A 25,425-nucleotide genomic window follows, 5' to 3' on the forward strand; every position below is an offset into this window, starting at 1 on the left:
TGTTTTCAAAACAGCCTTTATTTTAATTTTAAATGGCATTATAGATCACTGATAGTATTTGCCCTGATGCCAAGCAGTCATGCAGTGTATGGCACTAGGAGTAACACTGTTATACTATATACTTCATGCCCTTGTTGGAGATTTTCATGGAGATTTACTTTCATTGTAATCAAATTGATGTTTTCATTGCAATGTACTTACTAAATCAGTAATGGGAAGCGTGACAATTTCCCTGATCGGATGGGGAGGTAATTGTGTGTGTAGGGATGGGGGGAATATTATACAAGAGAGAGAGAGAGAAGGGGGGGGGGAAACAAGCCCGGAACTAATTGCCGGAGAGTTGGAGCTGATTGGAGTCAGCGTTCCTTACACCTAGAATCTGGGGACGCTCTGATATGCTCCATCTGGGATGACAAGGAGAGGAGGATTCTGCTGGTAAACAAATTAATCTTTGGAAAGGTCACCATTTGTTTTAAGTTTTTATCCAGTGCTTGTCATGTGGAATGGGAGATTGGCTGTCATTTCGCTATGCAGGGGCGCACGGTGAGCCTCCGACATTGCTTCTCCACCACGCACAAATCCCTGGAAACAGCTCAATGCCTGCTTGCAATGCCATGGACGGCTGCGTTACATCTGTCTCTGGACAGGAAATGAGGGCCACCACTGAATTCCAATAAGATGGGCCCGTGCTTTTCTGCCTGGCCTTATGCCCACGTGCAAAGCGTCAGGCAGATTGAGCCAGCTCATATCTTCCTCTCTCAAACCCCCATCCTACCATCCTTCTCTCACTCCTTTCTGCACCGCTGATGTCACCCGCTCTGTGAAACAGATGTGGCGTTTGCAAAAGTTCTGCATGCTTTCCCCTTACCACACCTGCTGGATACATTTCCGATAAGGTCCAGGGACCATAAATTCCTCGGGTGCTACATACACAAGTCGTCCTATTTGTAAAATTTCTAATAAAGAGGTCAACATTTTATTGAAGTCTAGCATTGTTTAGTGTCTGGAGAGTTTCCAGGGAATATGTTGACTTCATCCTGACAGACTGGATGCCCCTTACAGCAGTATCACAGAATGTAGCTGAAATGACGTATTCACAACATCCGTGCATTCACAGGGTTAAATCTTCCTTCTTATAGGTGCCTATTGAGAGGATTGCCAGAGGCCCCACTGTCAGTCATCTGTCGGTATTACCAGCCTCTCATCGTATGGATGCCTCTCTACCTCCACCACCAGTGCATGAAAAAGACATACAGAAAGGTGAGAGGTGTAAATGCAGACACCACGACCACTACACTGGGGGATAATTACTAGTAACTGCCACCTGTTTTCCCTATGGCCAGTGACAACATAATATATGTGGGAAATTAGCATCATCAGCGGAGATTAGGACATCATTAAATCTCCGATAAGATTTCTAATTGTCTTTTTATTAATGTTTTTGAGGACTTCTGTTGCAATGTTATATCTGAAAAATATTTGTTATGGTAAGTGATCGCTTGTGTGGAATATATGTTAACAATTTCCCACATAGCGTGTCATAGACTAAGGGAGCATTCATCTATTATCTTTCAAGTACGACTCTACTTAGAATAGACGGTGTTTCTACAGTATATCTCCATCTGATTATATATATACATATATATGTGCACATATATATATGCACACACATATATATATATATATAATATACACACACAACATTAGAGACGATGCTGTGAACGCTTGAATCTCACAACAACTTACAACAAATAGCACACACAATGAAGAATATATATGGAAATTGCATTGGCAGTTTTTTTAATGTAATATTAGGGTATGTGCACATGTAAACTGCATTTACGTCTGAAATTACGGAGCTGTTTTCAGGAGAAAACAGCTCCGTAATTTCAGACGTAATTGCTCGTCCTCGAATTATGCGAGGCGTCATTGACGGCCGTAATTTAGAGCTGTTCTTCATTGAATTCAATGAAGAACGGCTCAAATTACGTCCAAAGAAGTGTCCTGCACTTCTTTGCCGAGGCAGTCAATTTACGCGTCGTCGTTTGACAGCTGTCAAACGACGACGCATAAATGACAGGTCGTCGGCACAGTACGTCGGCAAACCCATTCAAATGAATGGGCAGATGTTTGCCAACGTATTGAAGCCCTATTTTCAGGTGTAAATCGAGGCATAATACGCCTCGTTTACGCCTGAAAATAGGTCGTGTGAACCCAGCCTTATTGGGATCACAGCATTTAGTCACAGGACTATTCCAGTAATAACATGTCTGGCTATGGGGATATCTTACTTTCCCTGCAGAGCCATCAGTATATGGCAGACATGAGCTGTTATAAGACAGCCTGTACTCTGATGATGGGTCTGTAGGACAATCCCCTGCAGCTTATGAATAGAACCATCCTACGGTAAAGGGAGTCCAATATTAGAATTATAATAGGGTACTGCTGTCTATGCAGTTTCCGGTTATGTTTACCTGTGCCCAGGTGGTATTCTATTCACTTTGTCGCCATGTTGTATAATATCTTCTCATTGATTTGTTTTCAGTTAACCACTTTTATATTACTTTATATTACCTTTTTGAGGACAAGGAAATTGAGTGTTTAGTATAAGCCAAAAAATGCTTTATTCATTATACATATATAATGTGGTGCTTTCACAGATTGTATCTTTCATTTGTATTGCTAACACTGTACAACTTTGTGTTTAATATAAAACTGTAATAAAAGTAGAAAACGTACATAGACATTAAATGGTATGCTCACCTTTGAACAGCATGTTACATATTGAATTAATCTATGGAAATACATTGCATTACTTGTACTGATCTTTTTTTTGTTTGTTGTTGAAATGGGTAACTTTTTATTCCGTATTTTTTAATTTTCATATACAACAAACATACAAAAGAACAACAAACATCCACCGCCCACCCCCTCACAACACTATGTGCAGCCTCCGATGGTACACATTCCCGGTATTATGAGTACATATTTTGTAGGATATATCCAATTTACAAATCCAACAGGCACCAGTTGTACCAGCAACGTCTTCATAACATATTAAGGCCTTATTCACACAAATTATTTGCGCGCAAAAGTTCCGTGTGGCATCAGTATGTGGTGCGTGGCTGCGGGATTTCCGCACATATGGCAGCGTGAAGACACTCTGTTTTTATGTTTACAAACATATAAGCAGGAGGTGCTTTTCTTGTTTCATTCATTTATTTTACTACTGTAGCGCAAATTATGCGCATCACACAGAAGTGCTTCCGTGTGCCGTGCGGTATTTTCACGCACCCATTGACTTCTATGGGTGCGTGATGCGCGTAAAACGGCCAAGTATAGGACATGTCGTGAGTTTTACGCAGCGCACATACGCTGCGTGAAAATCACCGACTGTCTGAACAACCCCATTCACTTACATAGGTCCGAACGACGCGCGTGATTTTCACGCGCGTAGCACGGACGTAATATACGTTTGTGTGAATAAGGCCTAATAAAAAAAAAAACTAAAAATGTACTTGTCCCTTTTTATTACAAAAATAGGAGTCTGGTTCTTGACAGCAGGAGATGCCAATCCTGGGCATTCTTGCTACGGTTCCCATTGCTTTGCATACTTTGACGACGCACCCCTTTTCTAATAGTATGACCTGATTTTAAAACCTCAGTCAGTTCCTCCATAGAAGGTGCGGTGGATTCCAGCCAATATTTAGCAATACCTTAGCTAAGGACAGTTTCGCCAGTTTGTCAATAGAAATGTCGCCCACATACCCCAACAGGTCTGTTAATGGGACAGTAGTCGGTCTGCATTCATATTTCTACAAGCATTACAGCGATCCGATGTAGGAAACATTAACTCTCCCATTACATTGTAGGAGCTCAGCTAAGATGTTAGGTATGCATAGTACAAGCTTGACACCAGCAGAATTGTGAATGCAGCTCTGGACTATAATTCAGGTTGTAAGGTTTACCTTGTGTATGTATAAACAATATTTTGCAGCTTTTTCAGACGCATATGTTTCGATACACTGCCCAAATAATAATGCTCCTCCTTTAGGAATCCTGAGTCTGATACAGAGAGGCCTTATTCCTCCAGCTGCTCGTCTTACCTTGGTTCCTCCTGCTATAAAGCAACAACCTCTATCCCTGCATGGTGCCCATGCAAGAAGAACAGCAACGTATACACAAGGCAAAGGTAAACTCTGGGAGCAAATTTATTTAAAGAGAAGCTGGTACCACTAATTTACCTGTAAAACAAACATTGAGAAGTGTGCGGGTCCTCTAAGCATTACAAGCGGGTACCACTTTTTGTTTACTAAATTGCTGTATAGATAGACCTGAATTCCCTGCAGCCAATGCAATTTAAAGGGTTATACCCATCTTATAAAGTGATACCATATTGCTATGATATGCCATCACTTTAAGATTGGCGGGCAATATCTGGGACCCCCCTTGGTTTTGAGGCACTGATGTAGCACTGCGTCCCCTTCTAATTTTTCCGTGCACAGCGCCCCTGCAGGTCAACCAACCTGAACTTGCTGCTTTTTCCTGCACAGCGGATGGCCAGTGTGCCACGGTGCAGGAAAAAACTGTGAGTGGACGCAGTGCTTAATCAGAGCTGCATCCCCTCCATCCTCAAGATCAGTGGGGATTCCAGTGGTTGGACCCCCACCGTTCATAGAGTGATGGCATATCATAGAGATATGCGATCATTTTATAAGATGTAAATACCCCTTTAATTATGTAATGCATAATTGTCATGTGCAGCTTTTTAGCCAATCACATAGCGACCTACACTTCATGTGATTGACTAAAATGCGGCATAGGAAATGTAGAGAATGGGCATATTCACACGTGGCAGATTTTTGTTGGAATTTCTGCGACTAAAAATGAGTTCCATTCATCTGAATGGGGTTGTTTTTGCAGCAAGTGCATGAAGTTATTCAGGTCCTATTTAGATGAATAGGACAGTCACAGAAATTTCTGCAAACAATCTGCCACGTGTGTATACACCCTAAGGCCACTTTCACACGGCGGTATTTTTATCAGTATTTTGCATCTGTATTTGGAAGCTAAAACAAGGAAGAGTTAAAAATCTTTCCATTACACTTTTTCTCTGTGTAGGATCCACTCCTAGTTTGGAGAAAACTCATGTCCACGCTGCGGGAAAAAAAGCACAAAAGTTGCGCGGAAAGTGTTATGCGGTGCAAGTTTCAATTCCGGAGCATGTCAATTTATGCTGCGTGTTCTGTGCTTAAATGCTGCGTGTTTGTCACATGGACTTCAATGTGGAGCATAAATTCTGCAACAGATTTGTTTCGTTACGGTTTTTACAGCGTTTACTCAGCGGAAAAGCAGTAAAAACCGCTGGAAATCCACAGCTATACTTCGCTATAATCAATGTTTAACACTAAGGCTCTGTTCACACGGGGCGGATATGCTGCGTAATAGCCACCCACTTTGCTGCTAATGTATTCTGCGTATTTTCTGAGCGCAATTCTGGACACAAAATATGCAGCAATTCCGTTATGTGTGGACAAGCACTTAGGGTGCAGTCATACGCTGTAGCTTTTGTTGCAGAAATTTTCTACGCCGGAAAATTGGTTCCATTTATCTGAACGGAACTTGCAGTAATCCAAACACCTGCCGCAGAAGGAGTGGAGAGGAGTGCATGACGCTGATTGGTCAGCGTCATACACTCCTCTGTACAACGCCCACTTGGTCTAAAGTAAAAACACGCCCACTTGGGCATTAAGCAACTCATTAGCATAAATATAAAATCGCTAATAAAGTGGTGAAAACAGATCGTTTTTTAAAATAAAAAGCACTGCTGTCACCTACATTATAGCGCCGATCTCCTTATGTAGGAGATAGGGCACTTATAATGTGGTGACAGAGTCTCTTTAAGGGGGAGTACACACAGAGTTGTTTGGTGAGTTTTTTGACACGGAAACCGCGCCGCAAAACGCACCAAAATACGGCTGAAAATACCTTCCATTGATTTCAATGGGAGGCGGAGGCGTTTTTTTCCCGGAAGCGGAAAAACCGGCACACGGAAAAAAGAAGGGACATGCCCTATCTTCGGGTGTTTACGCCTCTGATTACTAATTGTGGGCTTGTACATAAACATAAAAAAGTTTATGTAGTGGAAATAAAATGTGAAGAAGTGAGATTAATCCCATTGAAAAAAAGGGAGAAATAATAATAAAAAGAAAATTACATAAAAACTGGAGTGTATTGATGCAAAGAAAAAAGTGTGACAACAAAATGAAAAAGAAAATAGTGAAAAAAGTTGTATGACAATAAATGCAGGCTAATGTAAACATATGTGACAATTATAAAAACAAATATGACAGTTAAAAGAAGGTAAAAATGAACCCAATAATACAAAAAATAAAATAATGAATATAATTAAAAAATTGTGGAAACATGTGAAGACAAACAGTGATAGGAATGCGTAAATGCTTTTGGAGTGCACATATTGATCAAAGGAAAAATGTTGGGAAAATGGGTCAATATGTTCCCAGAATTTACAGAAAACACTATGGGGAGAATTTATTAATGACTATACGCCATTATTATGGTGTAAAAAATTAACTAATTATGGTGAACGCCATAAACTCTGGCATAAAAGTGGGTGGGGTTTAGCAGCGGCCTGACAAATTCAGTATAATTTATGCCAGACACTGCCGTAGATCATAGCATAAAGCTACGCCAGCTCGTAGCTAGTGTAAATTTGCCTTTCTGGTGCATGCGCCCCTTAATAAATTAGGCACATTTTATTCCAGCTCCAGGGTTGTCAACCTCATTTTTTTTTTTTCAGGACAATTTAGCCAAAAATTACAGACAGCCAACAATCGTAATAAGTAATAAATGTATATAGCCTAGCACGTACTGAAAACTCCTTAGAGATGATAATTACAATCCCAATAATCTGTGGACACCTGTAGGGTCATGGGCACATCAATTTTTTTTATGGATACTAGAAAAAAGTCCTCTATGTTTATGGACTGTCCAAGAATTTACGGATGGTTGGCAACCCTGACCCCCTTTCTTTATATTTAGGCTTTATTCAGACGAACGTGAAAAACGTCCGTGCAACGCGCGTGATTTGCACGTGCGTTGCACGGACCTATATGTGTCTATGGGGCCGTGCAGACATGTCCGTGATTTTTGCTCAGCGTGAGTCCGCTGAAAAAAAGTCACGACATGTCCGTTCTTTGGGCGTTTTGCACGCATCACGCACCCATTGAAGTCAATGGGTGCGTGAAAACCACGCATGCCGCACGGAAGCACTTCCATGCGAACTGCGTGATTCGCGCAAGAGCTGTCAAAAGGATGAATGTAAACACAAAAGCACCACGTGCTTTTCTATTTACAAACATCCAAACGGAGTGTCTTTGAGAAGAGCGAACCCGGACAACCGAACCGAACTTCACTGGGTTCTGCCGAACACGTTTTGGCCGAACCCGGCAAAAAAATTTCCGGTACGCGACGTCCGGATATAGTCACTGTCCAGGGTGCAGAAAGAGTTAAACTGTTTCAGCACCCTGGACAGTGACTTCCGATCCCAATATACATGAACGAGTAAAAAAAAAAAAAGTTCTGACTTACCGATAACTCCCGGCTTCTTCCTCCAGTCTGACCTCCCGGGATGACAATTCAGTCCAAGTGACAGCTGCAGCCAATCACAGGCCAAGCACAGGCTGCAGCGGTCACATGGACTGCCACGTCATCCAGGGAGGTGGGGCCAGATGTCAAGAGAGGCGCGTCACCAAGGCAACGGCCGGGAAGTTCTCGGTAAGTACGAACCTCTTTTTTTTTTTAACAGGTTGCTAGATATGGTGATCGGAATTCACTTTCGAGGGTGCTGAAAGAGTTACTGCCGATCAGTTAACTCTTTCAGCACCCTGGACAGTGACTGACGTCGGCTAGAATCATCTCTATGATGGCGGCTGCGCGAAAATCACGCAGCTGCGCATCATACACGGATGACACACGGAGCTGGCAAGTGATTTTTGCGCGCGCAAAACGCCACGTTCGTGTGAATCCAGCCTAAGACTGGCATATCAAATGCCAGACTCAATAAATTCCCTTCTATGTTTCTTTGAGAGAATGATACAGGCAAAATGATTCACACATCAGTATAAATTGTCTAAAGCTGGTCATAGATGTACAGATGTGAGCGCCCACAATTTCAACTTTTTTACAACTAACATTTCCAAGCAGAACATGCAGAGATTTTCATTACCAGCCGAATGATTGTAATTAATAGAATTGTATTGCAAAATTGAAAATTAACTTTATATTACCAATTACACACTCCAATACAGTACAAAGGCCATCTCTTGAGAAAAATGTAACAACATGTCTAATACTCTTCTTGACCAACACAACAGATTATATTGTTTTGTTAGCATGCACACTGAGGTTATTGCTTAGAATAACCATGTTGTCTTACTTATCGGTTTAATTATGGCCTCATTAAGAAGGACCCAACAGTCCGTTCACCAAAGAGAATGTAGAAACGAACGACTACATTTTCTGTTTCAAATATGACCCATTGGGTTTAAAGGGAATGTGTCACGAATTAAAAAAATTGTTTTTTTAGTAAGTTACTTATTTTTATTGTATTTTTTAAGGTTTTTTTTCTGTATTTTGTTTTTTCTTCCACAAGTGGGAAGTATTAAAAATTAAATAATAATTTGACATGTTTTCCTATGTTGGCCACCAGAGAGAGGACTTCCCAGAATTACAGCAAGGTGAACTAGGCAAAGCAGCCTGACTTACAACTGCTGTAAATGTGGGAGGGAGACTCACCCACCCTCACTATTTTTGGCTATAAGCCAGGAAAAGGTGTCTTCAAATTGCTAAGCATTGTCCGGCTCCCATTTTGGGAGTGCTTTTACAATGGCAGCTGGCAGAGCTCTAGGACACAACAAAAGGCTAAGAATGATGAAAGTCAAGAGGAAAGACCCTGTGGTGAATGACTTTTCAGTTGACAGGTTCACATGGCGTGTATTTGATGTGGTTTTTGGCGCATTTTACGTGCCAAAAAACACGTCAAATACTTGATTATGCTTCACGTTTACATCAATGGAAAAACGCGCCGTTAGTACACACGTTTTCAAAAAACGCGTTGCGGAAAGAAAGAAGCATCTGGTCAATTCTTTGCCACATAAAGCATGCCAAATGTTCCCATAGTCAATGGGTGTAATACTTATGTGCCAAAAAACTGCGCAAAACGCATGCACAAAACGTGTAAACAGCCCTTAGAAAGACGCGCCAAAAAACACTTGATTCACATTTACATTAATGGGAAAGTGCGCCTTTATTACATACAACAAGCTTTTTTTACACAAGCGGTTTAACAAAAACACGTTGCGGAAAAAAATAAGCGTCGGGTCAATTCTCTGGCTGGTTATGAAAATGGGGGGAACCCCACGTCGTTTTCGGCAATTATTTATTATTTAAAAATAAACAAAAAAAAACATAAAGTTCATAACCAGCCAGATACAATAAAACAGCCGCAGCCTAGCATTACCAGGGTGGGAAGGGCCACTGTTTTTGGCCCTTGCCAGCCGAATAATACTAGCCTGCGGCCGCCCCAGTGTCTGACCGTCACTACAAATGGTCGGGTACTGGATCGTACCCGGCTCTTCCCGATATCCCTGGTGGCGGTGGGTACCATGGTAATAATGGGGGGTAAGTGCTAGATTTTTCTACTGGCTAACACTAAGCCCCGCCTTAGTAACGGACGTCGTCAAACAGATAACTGCCATTTATTAGGCGCTAATAAAGTATTAAAAAACACAGACATAAGAAAATATTTGTTGATTGAAATGAAAACTCCACCACACAATCCTCGCTAACCATTTTTTTTTATTTTAAAAAAAAAGAGTAGATTATCGAAGTAGTCCAACGAATCTACGACGTAGTCCAAACAGTCCAGTGGAACCTGCAAAACAAAAAAAATAAAAGTTAGTAATATCCCGCTGCTTCTTCATTCCTTGCTACTACTGTGACTCGGATGTAGTTACACGGTGGTTAACAGTAGGAGCAAGGAATGACGGAGCAGCGGCTTCAAAGCTGCCGATCAGCTGTTTTGAGGAATCAGCGGTGCTTATTGCTCGTACTGTAAATCGCCCTATAGAGCGGCGGTTCACAGTATTACAGCCGTCTCCCATTCAAGTGAATAGGAGAAGGCAGTAATACTATGAAACGCCGCTAGAGGGCGATTCACAGTAGGAACAAGAAACGACGGAGCAGCGGTGCTCGCCGCTGATCCTTCAAAAACGCTGATGAAGGATAAGTGCTGCTGCTGGTGAAACCTATGAAGGATAAGTGCTGCTGCTCCGTCGTTTCTTGCTAAAATGGCGCCGGCTTTCCCCCTACAAACCAGCTTCTATGCTGGGTCGCTCTGAACTGCGCATACCACAGAGCATGCGCAGTACAGAGCTAGATGCCAGAAGCACAGGATATACGAATGGGAGCCGTTCGTATGGCCTATAGCTGCCATATTTATCTGTGTATATGTCGTGAAGCGACACATACACAGATGAAATAAAACATTTTATGTGAAAAAATAAAGGAAATATAATTTTTTATTAAATAAAAACACATCAATTAATACAAAAAAATAAATCATGACACCCTTCGTTTAAGGCAGCGCATGGGTTTGATTCTCATGGCTGTTAATTTACCTCATAAAATAGCCACTTGCATTGTTTATTCTGTGCAAAATAATGTTCTGCTCATATGGTGATGAACATTCGTTGTTCTGTAAGTATTTGACTCCTACTATATGTGGAGAAAATACCTGTATTATCCTTGGGGCCTGCCTTATAAAAAAATGGGGCCATAAGCAGCAGGAAAAGTAGGGTACCTCTCGCCATTTTGAGACGGCTTTTCCTGCTGCATATATATGAAATAATAACATTATACAATGCCTTAATAATGTCTCCATGTAGTATCCTAAGAATACTACTACCTTACAGTGTCCTCATTAAACTACCCTATATTGTGTACACAGTACTGACATACAATGCCCAAATCACCCATTTATGGCATATCCACAGAGTGTGCCATAAATGTGTGATAGTCGAATAATACAGGTAAAGCAGGACTCTTTAATTTTCTAAATGTGTAGTTTGGTACTCATCCCTGTGGGTCCCACTGTCACAAACACAGTTGTAATCTAAATGCGTAGAAAGTAGGAAGGCATATATACGAATAGATGGCAAAATAATGCAAAGTTTATTGTAGCTCCAGTGACAGTAAGATGTTTTGGACAAGGATGGCCTTTTCTCAAGCAGAATAAGTAGAGAAGTCGGGAACTGTGTGATATGTGTAGGTCCCACCTGAATGAAAGTCACCCAACCCCCAGTCCTGCCCGGTTTGGGCCACATCGAGGCAGAGAATGGATGGGGAGGTGGCCACGCACATGTGTTTGGCACCATACATTCAGTTTTATGGGAGTTACAGAAACAGCCGACTCGCACCTATCACACATTTATGGCACATACTATTGATGTGCCATAAATGTGTGAGTTGGGAATACCATTTAACTGTCTTACAGCCAGAAACCATATCAAGACAGCAGACACTTCCTTTGACGCTGACCATATCCATGAAAACACCAGCAGTCACTTGGATGAGTCTGAGAATCAGTTACCAGAACGTGGTCTGGAGACACCTTCACCATCTCATAATGTGTCAGCCAAAACAACCAGGACGTCTACAAATGTAGCATGGAAGGAGCAGCAGGGCTTCATATCTCCAGAGTCGCAGGTATTTTTTTCTAAGGTCATATCATGTCACCATCCACAGATAAGCATCATGGCGAACAGACTCTTGAATTCAATCGTGTTGGGAAGATAAAGGACAGTATGCATGCATTTTAATAAAAGGCTATGTACACCTTTGAAATATACAGCACACAAGATAATGGTGCAGAGCACTGCGAACACCAATGCTAGCTAAACCACTAAATATAAATAAATATGCATTGCTGCTGAATCTACTTACAATAGTGAGGTTCTTAGCGCACATTTATGTATTGCATATTTGTGGGGTTAGTGACTGCCTCCATTCTGCCCTGTGTGATTTTAATTAGTTTAATGCTGGTTCCTACCATCCCCAGATATATGTAGGCTTAGACCCAGTTCAGGGTGTATGAGCAGCGTAGGTTCCCACCTTATGGAGGGCGCCTTGTCGTGGCAGGTGGGCTCACACAATTTGATCAAAATATGCGCTGAGAACCTCACTATTGTAAGTAGATTTGGCAGTAATGCATATTTATTTATATTTAGTGGCATTAGTGTTCGCAGTGTGCTATCGCCATTTTCTTGCGTGCTGTATAAATTTGCAGTCACGGCCGTTCCTGCACCTGCATACACGTTTTTGTTTATTTTGCTGGAATGTGCTGTTCAAACTTTTGTGTCTCTTTTATATATATATATATATACAGTGAAGAAAATAAGTATTTGATCCCTTGCTGATTTTGTAAGTTTGCCCACTGTCAAAGACTTGAACAGTCTAGAATTTTTAGGCTAGGTTAATTTTACCAGTGAGAGATAGATTATATATATAAAAAAAAAAAAAAGAAAATCACATTGTCAAAATTATATATATTTATTTGCATTGTGCACAGAGAAATAAGTATTTGATCCCCTACCAACCATTAAGAGTTGAGCCTCCTCCAGACCAGTTACACGCTCCAAATCAACTTGGTGCCAGCATTAAAGACAGCTCTTACATGGTCACCTGTATAAAAGACTCCTGTCCACAGACTCAATTAATCAGTCTGACTCTAACCTGGGCAAGACCAAAGAGCTTTCTAAGGATGTCAGGTACAAGATCATAGACCTGCACAAGGCTGGAATGGGCTACAAAACGTAAGACGCTGGGTGAGAAGGAGACAAATGTTGGTGCAATAGTAAGAAAATGGAAGACATACAAAATGACTGTCAATCGACATCGATCTGGGGCTCCATGCAAAATCTCACCTCGTGGGGTATCCTTGATCCTGAGGAAGGTGAGAGCTCAGCCGAAAACTACACGGGGGAACTTGTTAATGATCTCAAGGCAGCTGGGACCACAGTCACCAAGAAAACCATTGGTAACACATTACGCCGTAATGGATTAAAATCCTGCAGTGCCCGCAATGTCCCCCTGCTCAAGAAGGCGCATGTACAGACCCGACTGAAGTTTGCAAATGAACATCTGGATGATTCTGAGTGATTGGGCGAAGGTGCTGCGGTCAGATGAAACTAAAATTGAGCTCTTTGGCATTAACTCAATTTGCCGTGTTTGGAGGAAGAGAAATGCTGCCTATGACCCAAAGAACACCGTCCCCACTGTCAAGGATGGAGGTGGAAACATGTTTTGGGGGTGTTTCTCTGCTAAGGGCACAGGACTACTTCACCGCATCAATGGGAGAATGGATGGAGCCATGTACTGTCAAATCCTGAGTGACAACCTCCTTCCCTCCACCAGGACATTAAAAATGGCTCGTGGCTGGGTCTTCCAGCACGACAATGACCCGAAACATACAGCCAAGGCAACAAAGGAGTGGCTCAAAAAGAAGCACATTAAGGTCATGGAGTGGCCTAGCCAGTCTCCAGACCTTAATCCCATCGAAAACTTATGGAGGGAGCTGAAGATCCGACTTGCCAAGCGACAGCCTCGAAATCTTAATGATTTACAGATGATCTGCAAAGATGAGTGGGCCAAAATTCCATCTAACATGTGTGCAAACCTCCTCATCAACTACAAAAAACGTCTGACTGCTGTGCTTGCCAACAAGGGTTTTGCCACCAAGTATTAAGTCTTGTTTGCCAAAGGGATCAAATACTTATTTCTCTGTGCACAATGCAAATAAATATATATAATTTTGACAATGTGATTTTCAGTTTTTTTTATTTTTATATAATCTATCTTCTCACTGGTAAAATTAACCTAGCCTAAAAATTCTAGACTGTTCATGTCTTTGACAGTGGGCAAACTTACAAAACCAGCAAGGGATCAAATACTTATTTCCTTCACTATATATAGATATATATATATATATATATATATATATATATACACATATATATATAAATAAATAATTTAAACTTTTTGAGATACAGCTGCTTTGTATACTGTATACAGAGCAACTGTATCGTGCGCTAAGACCTGAATCTGTCAGGTCTGCGTGACTAACGGGTGCAGTGTCAGCGAGTCCGGCGTGTCTTTGACAGGCAAGGTCCATCTGTAATCGATCACATCTAACTTATAAAACTAGATGTGATCAATAGCAACTAGATCCTGCGTGGACCCGCTGTCACTGAACCTGTCATTCCCGCGGACCTGACAGATGCAGGTTTCGGCCCTAGATACAGCGCTGCCCTATATACAGTATACAGAGCAGCTGTATCTCAAAAAGTAAAAATAATATTTAACAAAAAGTTTTTTGAAAGTTGCACCAATGCCAATGATAGACATTTTTATTTAAAAAAACAAAACTATTTCAAAGGTGTACATAGCCTTTAAAGGATATAATTCAGAGGCCACTAGCAAATCACACTTCTTTCTGTATTACAGAATTCAGACATGTCTTAAATGTTGATAACGGTCTCAAAAAAAATTTCAGCTGTTAGCTACACATGCCAAAGTCCACCTGGGACCATTTATTTCAGACGTGCCAATATAATAAATGTTTCCCACTGTGTCAAGACTGATTTTTTTTTTTGTTCTCCACTCAAAAATTGTAACCACTGTACCGTGACTTGTAATACTGTTATCTTCTAACAGGATGCATGGGCATTAACTCCAGTTACTCCTGACACTGGTCACTACTTCACCATCCACAATTGTTTACTTGACCCTACAGCTGCAGACTTTCAGGTCTTTAAACAGCATTACTGCTTCAGCTGGGGTAGCTTTATAACCTTTTTGGAGAGCTTGCAGAAGTTGCTCCAGAACTATGCCATACCTACTGCAGTGGTAAATGGAGACAAGATGATAGCAGCTACACTGGATCAAGAGCTGGGTAGGACGCCATCAGTATCCCAGCTTCTATCTGTATTAGAAAACAGATCTTGGGTTCAGAAACTCCTGAGCCACCCTGGACAGCGCTATAAGGGCAGAGATGGAAAGGAGGCAGCAGCACAGAAGATCCAGGCTACATGGCGGGGCTACAGAGAAAGAGTGGCATATCTAGCTTATCGCCGCCAAAGGTGGGCTGCTGGTGTTATTGCAATTGCATGGCTCCTTCATGTACAAAAGTCCCGTGTGAAGAAAATGTTACAAGAGTCCAGAGAGCGCCATTTACAGAACTTCCGATCCCGATGGAAGGTGAGAAAATGCTTTGCTTTAGTGCTATTACTGTTTATTTACTGTTCATAAAGGGAATGTCTCATGTGGTTAATTTTATTTTTATTCATTAATTTTAAGGATGTAAAAGAGAAATAGTGGGGAAGATTTTTTAAAACATTCATAGATTTGGACAGGGTAAAACTAGACCAGACAGGCAGAAACTGTGCCAGTTTATCACAATGTTGCACGCTGTTTGATAAATTTGGTGCAAATTGCTAGACATGTTAGACACTTTTCTCTTTCTAACGCCACCTCATGGCTGGCGTACTTTACACCAGTGTTTTGCACCCGAAGAAATTATGCACGCCATTAATAAACCTGGGCATTTTACGACTCCCCTTACCACGCCCGTTTATCCAGACCGTTTTCAAAACAGTCAAGGAAGGTGCCAGAATTTTGTTGCATTTTCAATAGTAAATCTTCCCTAATGTGTTTTCTTTTTTCAATTACACCACATAATTGGTATCGCCATGTCTATAAAGATCCGAACTATAAAATTATCACGTTTTAGAACCTGCATGGTAAATGCCATAAAAAGAAAAAGCATTGTCACAGTTGCTGTTGTTTTGTTCATCCGACCACCCAAAAAAAACAGAATAAAAAGTGATCAAAAAGTCATACTTATCCCAATATGACACCAATGATAATGTCAACTTATCCCGCAAAAAAACAAAACCCCGCAGAGTACAGTTAACATGTTATTCATACTACACAGTGAACACCGTAAAAACAATGGTGGAATTCAGGGGCGTACACACCATAGAGGCAGACCATGCCACTGCTATGGGGGCCTTGGATAGAGGGTCCCAGTTCTAGTTGGTTCTATACCATTTTTTACTCAGTGAAAAGAACCTGTGCAGCAGTCCTCTCTTCAGAGGGTGTTGGAAATTGGCCCAAGGTTCATGAAAAGGGCTTAGAGGCCCTTCTGTCATGGGTGGGAAAACTTGCCACCTAAATTGCGGGGGCCAATTTAGGTGGCAATTTGCTATGGAGCCCCCACTCTTGTATGTATGCCATTGGCAGAATTGCTGTTTTGTTTTTTTTTACACCTCCCCCCCAAAAAATAAAAAAAAATAAACATTAAACAATACAATATAACTATTGGAAAGCAAGGATAAAAAGATGAAAAAAAGAGTCCTGAGTGCCAAAATAGGGTGTATGCTTAAAATATATATATATATATATATATATAGCAAAAGAGAAGGCAGCAGCACTCACACAGAAATTATTGACCAGGTGCCCAGCAAAACGTCCCGATCCTCGGACGGAATGTAAGGTATAGAAAAAGAAAATTTGCAGCACTCCAATATGAAAAAAATGGTGGTTTATTCACTCCAAATACAGCAGCAACGTATCAATCCTACAATAGGATCTTTATCAAGTCTAGCTAAAGCCTTTATCAAGGCTTGATAAAGATCCTATTGTAGGATTAAAACGTTGCTGCTGTATTTGGAGTGAATAAACCACCATTTTTTTCATATTGGAGTGCTGCAAATTTTCTTTTTCTATACCTTATATATATATATATATATATATATATATATATATATATATATATATATATATATATCTCAAAGAAAAGAGTCTAGAAGCAGCACTCAGCGAAAAATTGTGAATTTACTCACCCAACACAGCTGTGTTGGGTGAATAAATTCACTATTTTTCGCTGAGTGCTGCTTCTAGACTCTTTTCTTTGATACATGCATGAGGAGCACGTCACTCCTTGATTTTTTAAGCTAGCACCAACCGTTTCTTGATTTTCTACACAGTGCTGCTCCTATTACTTGTTCTATTGTGTGTGTATGTATGTATATATATATATATATATATATATATATATATATATATATACACTACCGTTCAAAAGTTTGGCGTCACCCAGACAATTTTGTGTTTTCCATGAAAACTCACACTTATATTTATCAAATGAGTTGCAAAATGACTAGAAAATATAGTCAAAACATTGACAAGGTTAGAAATAATGATTTTTATTTGAAATAATAATTTTCTCCTTCAAACTTTGCTTTCGTCAAAGAATGCTCCATTTGCAGCAATTACAGCATTGCAGACCTTTGGCATTCTAGCTGTTAATTTGCTGAGGTAATCGGGAGAAATTTCACCCCATGCTTCCAGAAGCCCCTCCCACAAGTTGGATTTGCTTGATGGGTACTTCTTGCGTACCATACGGTCAAGCTGCTCCCAGAACAGCTCTATGGGGTTGAGATCTGGTGACTGCGCTGGCCACTCCATTACAGATAGAATACCAGCTGCCTGCGTCTTCCCTAAATAGTTCTTGCATCATTTAGAGGTGTGCTTTGGGTCATTGTCCTGTTGTAGGATGAAATTGGCTCCAATCAAGCGCTGTCCACAGGGTATGGCATGGCGTTGCAAAATGGAGTGATAGCCTTCCTTATTCAAAATCCCTTTTACCTTGTACAAATCTCCCACTTTACCAGCACCAAAGCAACCCCAGACCATCACATTACCTCCACCATGCTTGACAGATGGCGTCAGGCACTCTTCCAGCATCTTTTCAGTTGTTCTGCGTCTCACAAATGTTCTTCTGTGTGATCCAAACACCTCAAACTTCGATTAGTCTGTCCATAACACTTTTTTCCAATCTTCCTCTGTCCAATGTCTGTGTGCTTTTGCCCATATTAATCTTTTCCTTTTATTAGCCAGTCTCAGATATGGCTTTTTCTTTGCCACTCTGCCCTGAAGGCCAGCATCCCGGAGTCGCCTCTTCACTGTAGACGTTGACACTGGCGTTTTGCGGGTACTATTTAATGAAGCTGCCAGTTGAGGACCTGTGAGGCGTCTATTTCTCACACTAGAGACTCTAATGTACTTGTTTTGTTGCTCAGTTGTGCAGCGGTGCCTCCCACTTCTCTTTCTACTCTGGTTAGAGCCTGTTTGTGCTGTCCTCTGAAGGGAGTAGTACACACCGTTGTAGGAAATCTTCAGTTTCTTGGCAATTTCTCGCATGGAATAGCCTTCATTTCTAAGAACAAGAATAGACTGTCGAGTTTCACATGAAAGCTCTCTTTTTCTAGCCATTTTGAGAGTTTAATCGAACCCACAAATGTAATGCTCCAGATTCTCAACTAGCTCAAAGGAAGGTCAGTTTTATAGCTCCTCTAAACAGCAAAACTGTTTACAGCGGTGCTAACATATTTGCACAAGGGTTTTCAAGTGTTTTCTAATCATCCATTAGCCTTCTAACACAGTTAGCAAACACAATGTACCATTAGAACACTGGAGTGATGGTTTCTGGAAATGGGCCTCTATACACCTATGTAGATATTGTATTAAAACCAGACGTTTGCAGCTAGAATAGTCATTTAGCACATTAACAATGTATAGATTTGTATTTCTGATTAATTTAATGTTATCTTCATTGAAAAAAACTGTGCTTTTCTTGCAAAAATAAGGAAATTTCTAAGTGAAACTAAACTTTTGAACGGTAGGGGGGGAGTTTCGGAACAGTTTGGGGGGAAAACATTGAGTAAAATATAACCATCCTAGACCACCATGGATAATGGATATAAATATTAACCCCTAGGTCACTCTAAAACCACCAGAGATACTATGTAGTATCCGTTAAGACACTATAGACCCCCAGGGATATTAAAGGAATACTATCACTAACCCCTTCACCACCCTACGTAAAAATGTGTGATGTAGTACCTGTAGAAAGTGAGTATATATGGGGTGGAGGGGGAATGAGGGGAATTTTACAGTCTCTGTTATGGGCACCAACACACTTGGAAAATCCCCTTTAACTCCTTCCCGACATCCGCCGTGTATATATATACGGCGCTGTCGGGCAGGGGTTCCCACAAAGCGCAGTACCACTATGTCGCGGTGATACTGCGTGCTCAGGAGCTGAGCCCGCACCATCACCGCCGGGTGCCAGCTGTATGTTACAGCTGACACCCTGATGTAACGGCCAGGACCGGAGCTAGCCTCCGATCCGGCTGATTAACCCCTCAGATGCTGCGTTCAATAGAGATCACAGCATCTGTGGAGTTTTTAGCCACCAGCACCCCAGCAACGTGATCGCTGGGTTGCCGGTGGCTGCAATGGCAACCGGAGGCCTAATATTAGCCTCCCGGTCTGCCAGCAACGGAAGCCTCCTATACCCCGCTCGGATACGGTGCCTAAAAGGCTTTCGCTACCAACGGCAAGATGGCACCGGCTCAGCTTCCGGCTTAGAAGATGAGCTGGCGTCATCAGCAGTGGGTGTCCGCTATATGTTACAGTGGACACCGCGCTGTAACGGTAGAAATTGGAGCTAGTTCCGATGCCTGCCTTTAAGGCCGGATTCACAAGAGCGTGTGCGTTTTGCGCACGCAAAAAACGTTGCGTTTTGCGCTCGCAAAAGGTCCGTGTGTCATCAGCATATGGTGCGCGGCTGCGTGATTATCGCGCAGCCGGAATCATGATGACACTCTGGATTTATGTTTACAAACAGAAAAGCACGTGGTGCTTTTCTGTTTTCATTCATTGTTTTTACTGCTGTTGCGCGAATCACGTCTATGAAAAAATTTAATTAGTTAAGGATCCAATAAGTCAGGAAAGAAAAATATGCGGTTGTGCAGGCCCGAGGGAAACATGTCTTCTGTTACAAGAGCCGATTTATCAAGGCACTAAAATTAGGGAACCAGGAAGGGGAGGGCCCAAACATATCTGCTGGAAGCGAGGGTGCCCGTATTATACCAGGACAACACTTCCCAGCAAAATTCCCCAAACTGCAAAGGTGCGGGGTGTGGACCAAAGGGGGGATAAGTAAGGACAACATTTATCAGTGCGACACCGGCCTGTGCATGAAGGATTGCTTCACAGCGTAACACACATCTATGGATTATTTTATTATACCACCTGACTATGCCCCTGATGTACTCTGCCCAGCTTACATTTGCCCCCACATTATTAACTAAAATAGCAGTAAAACTCCAAACAAAACTACTGTCAAGCAAAATCCACGCTCCAAAAGCCAAATAGTGCTCCCTCGATTCTGAGCCCTTCAGTGTGCCCAAACAGCTGTTTACTTCCAAATATATGGCATTGCCAAACCAGGGAGAACCTTTTTAACACTTTTTGGGGGGTGTGTCTCCAATGGCACAAGCTGGGCATGACATATTTGCCACTGAAATGGCATATTTGGGAAAAATTGCTATTTTTACTTTGCACTATCCGCAGCGCAATCATTTATGGAAAAGACCTGTGACGTGAAAATTCTCCCTAGAGGGGTGTAGTTTCCAAAATGGGGTGAGTTCTCAGGGGTTTCTTTTATTATTTCACATCCGAGCAAGTGTGAACCAATACTTTGTAAGTTGCCAAATTAGACCTTTTACATGGTACTCTTTTACTTCTGAGCCCTGTCGAATGTCCAGGCAAAAATATTAAGGCCACATGTAGGGTGATTCTAAAACCGGGAAACACAGCATAATAATTAGAGAGTTTCTGCCTGGAAAAATCAGCTCAGATTTTTTTATGTGTTTTTTGTCTTTTTTGCCGCAATTTTTGTCGTGTCGGCGGTTTTTCCTTCTCCCATTGATTTCAATAGGGTTTTTGAGGCAGAAAACTCCTCAAGACAGGGCATGTCGCTTCTTTTTCCCGCGAGCTTTTATTTCTGCTCGCAGGGAAAAAACACCTCCACCTCCATTGAAAATAACAGGAAACAATTTCGCCCGTTTTTTCCGCGGTTTCCACGGCAAAAACGTGTCAAAGATACTCCGTGTGAACAGAGCCTAACATGCTCACTACAACCCTAGGTGAAAACCTTGAGGAGTGTAGTTTCCAAAATAGGGTCACTTCTAGGGGGTTTCCACTGTTTTGGTCCCACAGGGGCTTTGCAAATGCGACATAGCACTCAGAAACCAATCCACCAAAATCTGCACTCCAAATTCCAAATGGCACTTCTTCCCTTGTTAGCCCTACTGTGTGCCCAAACAGTAGTTTATGACCAAATATGGGGTATTGCCATACTCGGGTGAAATTGCTTTACAACTGTTGCGGTGCTTTTTCTTCTTTTATTTGTTGAGAATATTAAAAATTATTTTCACTGCTCAATTCTAATAAAATCTATGAAACACCTGTGGGGTCAAAATGCTCACTACAACCTTAGATAAATTCCTCAAGGTGTGTAGTTTCCCAAATGGAGTCACTTTTGGGGAGTTTCCACTGTTTTGGTCTCACAGGGGCTTTGCAAACGCGACATGGTGCCAAGAATCCAATCCAGTAAAATCTGCGCTCCAAAAGCCAAATAGCGCGCCTTCCCTTCTAAGCTCTGCCGTGTGCCCAAACAGCCGTTTATGACAAGATATGAGGTATTTCCGTACTCTGGAGAAGTTGGTTTGCAAATGTTGGGGGCTTTTTCTTCTTTATTCCTTGCGGAAATAGATTATTTTTTTTTAGCTAAAACGACATTGTATTGGAAAAATTTAAAAAAATGTATTTTCACGTCCAAATTCTAATAAAATCTCTGAAACGCCTGTGGGTTCAAAATGCTCACTACACCCCTAGATGAATTCCTTGTGGGGTGTAGTTCCAAAATGGGGTATGTTTTGTGGAGTTTCCTTTGTTTTGGCATCACAAGACTTCTTCAAACCTGACATGGTGCCTAAAGTATAATCTAATAAAAAGAAGGCCCCAAAATCTTTGAAATCTGTTGATTTTAATTTTTACGGCCTACTTCCAATAATTTCTGCAATGAACCTGTGGGGTCAAAATGCTCACTATACCTCTAGATAATTTCCTTGAGGGGTGTAGTTTCCTAAATGGGGTCACTTTTGGGGGATTTCCACTGTTTTGGCACCGCAAGAGCCCTTTAAACCTGACATGGTGCCTAAAATATATTCTAATAAAAAGAAGGCTCCAAAATCCACTAGGTGCTCCTTTGCTTCTGAGGCCTGTGTTTCAGCCCATTAGCAATATAGGGCCACATGTGGGATATTTCTAAAAACTGCAGAATCTGGGCAATAAATATTGAGTTGTGTTTCTCTTGTAAAACCTTCTGTGTTACAGAAATTTTTTTATTAATGAGTTTCTGCAACAAAAAAAAAGAAGAAATTTGTACATTTCACCTCTAAATCTTGTGAAACACCTAAAGGGTTAAGAAACTTTCTAAATTCTGTTTTGAATACTTTGAGGGGTAACGTTTTTAAAATAGGCTGATTTATGGGGGATTTGTAACGTCCAGTAATATAAAAAACAATGCAAACATAAAGTAGACATGTGGGAAATGTTAAATAGTAACTATTTTGTGTGGTATTACTATCGGTTTTACAAGAAGATACATTAAGATTTAGAAAAATGCTAATTTTTGCTAATTTTCTCTAAATTTTGGTGTTTCTCACAAATAAATATTGAATTTATCGACTAAATTTTTTCACTAACATAGAGTCCAATATGTCACGAGAAAACATTCTCAGAATCGCTTGGATAGGTAAAAGCATTCCAGAGTTATTACCACATAAACTAACACATGTCAGATTTGAAAAATAAGGCTGTCAGGAAGGTCAAAAGTGGCCACAGCAGGAAGGGGTTAATGAGAGTGTATCACCTATATTTTTTTAAGAATTAATACCAGATAGGGGGACATATTCTTTTTTTATAATTTGTTTTTATCTTTGGATTTTAGGTTTTTCTATTCTATGTTTTGCACATGATTATGGAGGCAGCCACCTTGCCTTAGTTGCTGTCAACAGCATTTAGGCCTCATGCACACTTCAGTTTTTTCCTTCAGGGTGCTATCCGTTTTTGTCACTGATAGCACCCTGAACCCATTCAGTTCAATGGGGCCATGCACACTACAGTTTTTTTGATGGTCCGTTGCGATCCATAGTAGAGCATGTCCTACTTTGGACCGGGATTCCGTGACCGTGAGGCCCATGCAAGTCAATAGGGCCGTCAAAAAAACTGAAGGCACACGGAAGGCATCCGTTTGCCATCCGTGTGCCGTCCGTGTGTGACGGAGCCGTTGCCTAGCAACTGCCGGGCGGGCAGAAAAACATTCGAAAAATATTACACTAATCGGCAGCCACTTGTCTCTATCAATAACTGATAGAGAAAAGAGGCTGCTGATTAAAAATAAAATAAAAAGCAGTTCATACGTACCCGGTCGTTGTCTTGGTGACGAGTTCCTCTTTTTCCTCCAGTCCGACCTTCTTTTGTGACGCGGTAGCATGTGATTGGCTGTAGAGGCCGCTGCTGCCTGTGATTGGCTGCAGAGGCCGCTGCAACCTGTGATTGGCTGCAGAGGCGGTCGCGTGTGATGAAGCGTCATCCCTGGAGGCCGGCCTTCTGACGTCATCCTGACGTGCGTGTCCGCCACTACAGCCTGTGATTGGCTGCAGCGGCGACATGGATTGAACGTCATCGCTGGAGGCCGGACCGGAGGAATGTAAGTATGAACTTATTATTATTTTTTTTTTATTACATTAAAATTGTATTTTCCGCGTGCCGAGCATGGTACTGTCCAGGGTTCTGAAAGAGTTACCGCCGATCAGTGCAGCCCATTAACTCTTTCAGCACCCTGGATAGTACCATGCTCGGCGCACGGAAACGGAAACACGGAGTGCACACGGAAATCACACGGCCGCTAAAACGGGTTCACGGACCCGTCAAAAGCAGCCGTGAAAACGGTGATGGAAGTGTGCACGAGGCCTTAGAGATATGCTTTACAGCAGCCACATGGGCTAAAAAAACACTAGTCTGGAGCTGACCCATTGACTTATATGGGAGCGTATTATGGGTATGCTCTGCGACCTGTGCAAAGGTCATTGTGCAGGAAGGGATAGGAGGAAAGACCGTATCCATCACCTATTGTGAACGGTGAAACCTGTATTATCTATATACAGTGCCTTGTGAAAGCATCCCCCCTCTTGGTGATTTTTCTGTTTTGTTGCCTTTCAACCAGGAATTAAAATGGATTTATATTTGATTTTATGTAATGGATCAGTCAAAATAATCCAAATTGTTACAGTGAAATAAAAAAACAACAACAAAAACCCTTGTTTTAAAAAAATGAAAAAAAATAATAAGGCTGGGTTCACACAGAGTTTTTTGCAGGCCGAAATTCTGCACGCCGATTTTCGCTGTGTTTTTTGCCCGCGGCCATTCAGCGACCACCCGCGAAATACGCTTTCTCTGCCTCCCATTGATGTCAATGGGAGGTCAGAGGCGTAAACGCCCGAAGATAGGGCATGTCCCTTCTTTCTCCCGCGAGATGGTTTTACAGCTCGCGGGAGAAAACCGCCTCCGCCTCCCATTGAAATCAATGGGAGGCATTTTCGGCCGGTTTTTGACGAGTTTTGCGGTGCGGTTTCCGCGTAAAAAAACTCTGTGTAAACCCTGCCTAACTGAAAAGTATTTATCCCCTTTGCTATGAAACCCCTAAATAAGGTCTGGGTCAAACCAATTAACTTCAGAAGTCACATAATTAGTTGAATAAGGTCCCCCCTCTGTGTAATCAAAGTGTCACATGATCTGTCACATGATGTCAATATAAATACACCTGTTCTGCATGGCCCCTGAGTCTGTAGCACCACTAAGCAAGAAGACCAAGGAGCTCTCCAAACAGGTCAGAGACAAAGTTGTGGAGAAGTAAAAATCAGCATTCGGTTATAAAAAACAATATCCCAAACTTTATACATCCTACGGAGCACCATTAAATCCATTATAACAAAATGGAAAGAATATGGCACAACTATAAACCTGTCAAGAGAAGGTCGCCCACCAAAACTCACAGACCGGGCGAGGAGGGCTTTAATCAGGGATTTAATAAGACAACAGTGATATCACTGAAGGAGCTCCAAAGATCCACAGCGGAGATGAAAGTATCTGCCCATAGGAATAGAATAAATCTAAACTGAGTGGCCAGAAAAAAAACGCCATTGATTATAGAAAAACATAGGAACAAAAGTTTTGAGTTTGCCAAACAGCATGACAGACTTCCCAAACGCATGGAAGAAGGTTCTTTGTCAGATGAGATAAAAAATTTAACTTAATGCTGTTGGGATGATTTTCATCGGCAGGGACTGGAAATCTGGTCAGGATTGAAGT

At 41.6% G+C, this 25,425-nt stretch overlaps 1 protein-coding gene across 1 annotated transcript in view; it reads left to right on the forward strand.

Annotated features, from left to right (window-relative positions):
- Nucleotides 1-25,425, forward strand: part of IQCH (IQ motif containing H) — a 124,580-nt gene that overhangs the window by 27,303 nt on the left and 71,852 nt on the right. Inside the window, exons 6-9 of the mRNA XM_075858331.1 lie at nucleotides 1,140-1,260; nucleotides 4,055-4,192; nucleotides 11,576-11,787; nucleotides 14,794-15,336. Of these exons, the coding sequence (XP_075714446.1) occupies nucleotides 1,140-1,260; nucleotides 4,055-4,192; nucleotides 11,576-11,787; nucleotides 14,794-15,336 (1,014 nt within the window). The remainder of the gene's footprint in view (nucleotides 1-1,139; nucleotides 1,261-4,054; nucleotides 4,193-11,575; nucleotides 11,788-14,793; nucleotides 15,337-25,425) is intronic.

This window comes from Rhinoderma darwinii, chromosome 3, assembly GCF_050947455.1.
Source record: "Rhinoderma darwinii isolate aRhiDar2 chromosome 3, aRhiDar2.hap1, whole genome shotgun sequence".
In the NCBI taxonomy this organism is placed as follows: domain Eukaryota; kingdom Metazoa; phylum Chordata; class Amphibia; order Anura; family Rhinodermatidae; genus Rhinoderma; species Rhinoderma darwinii.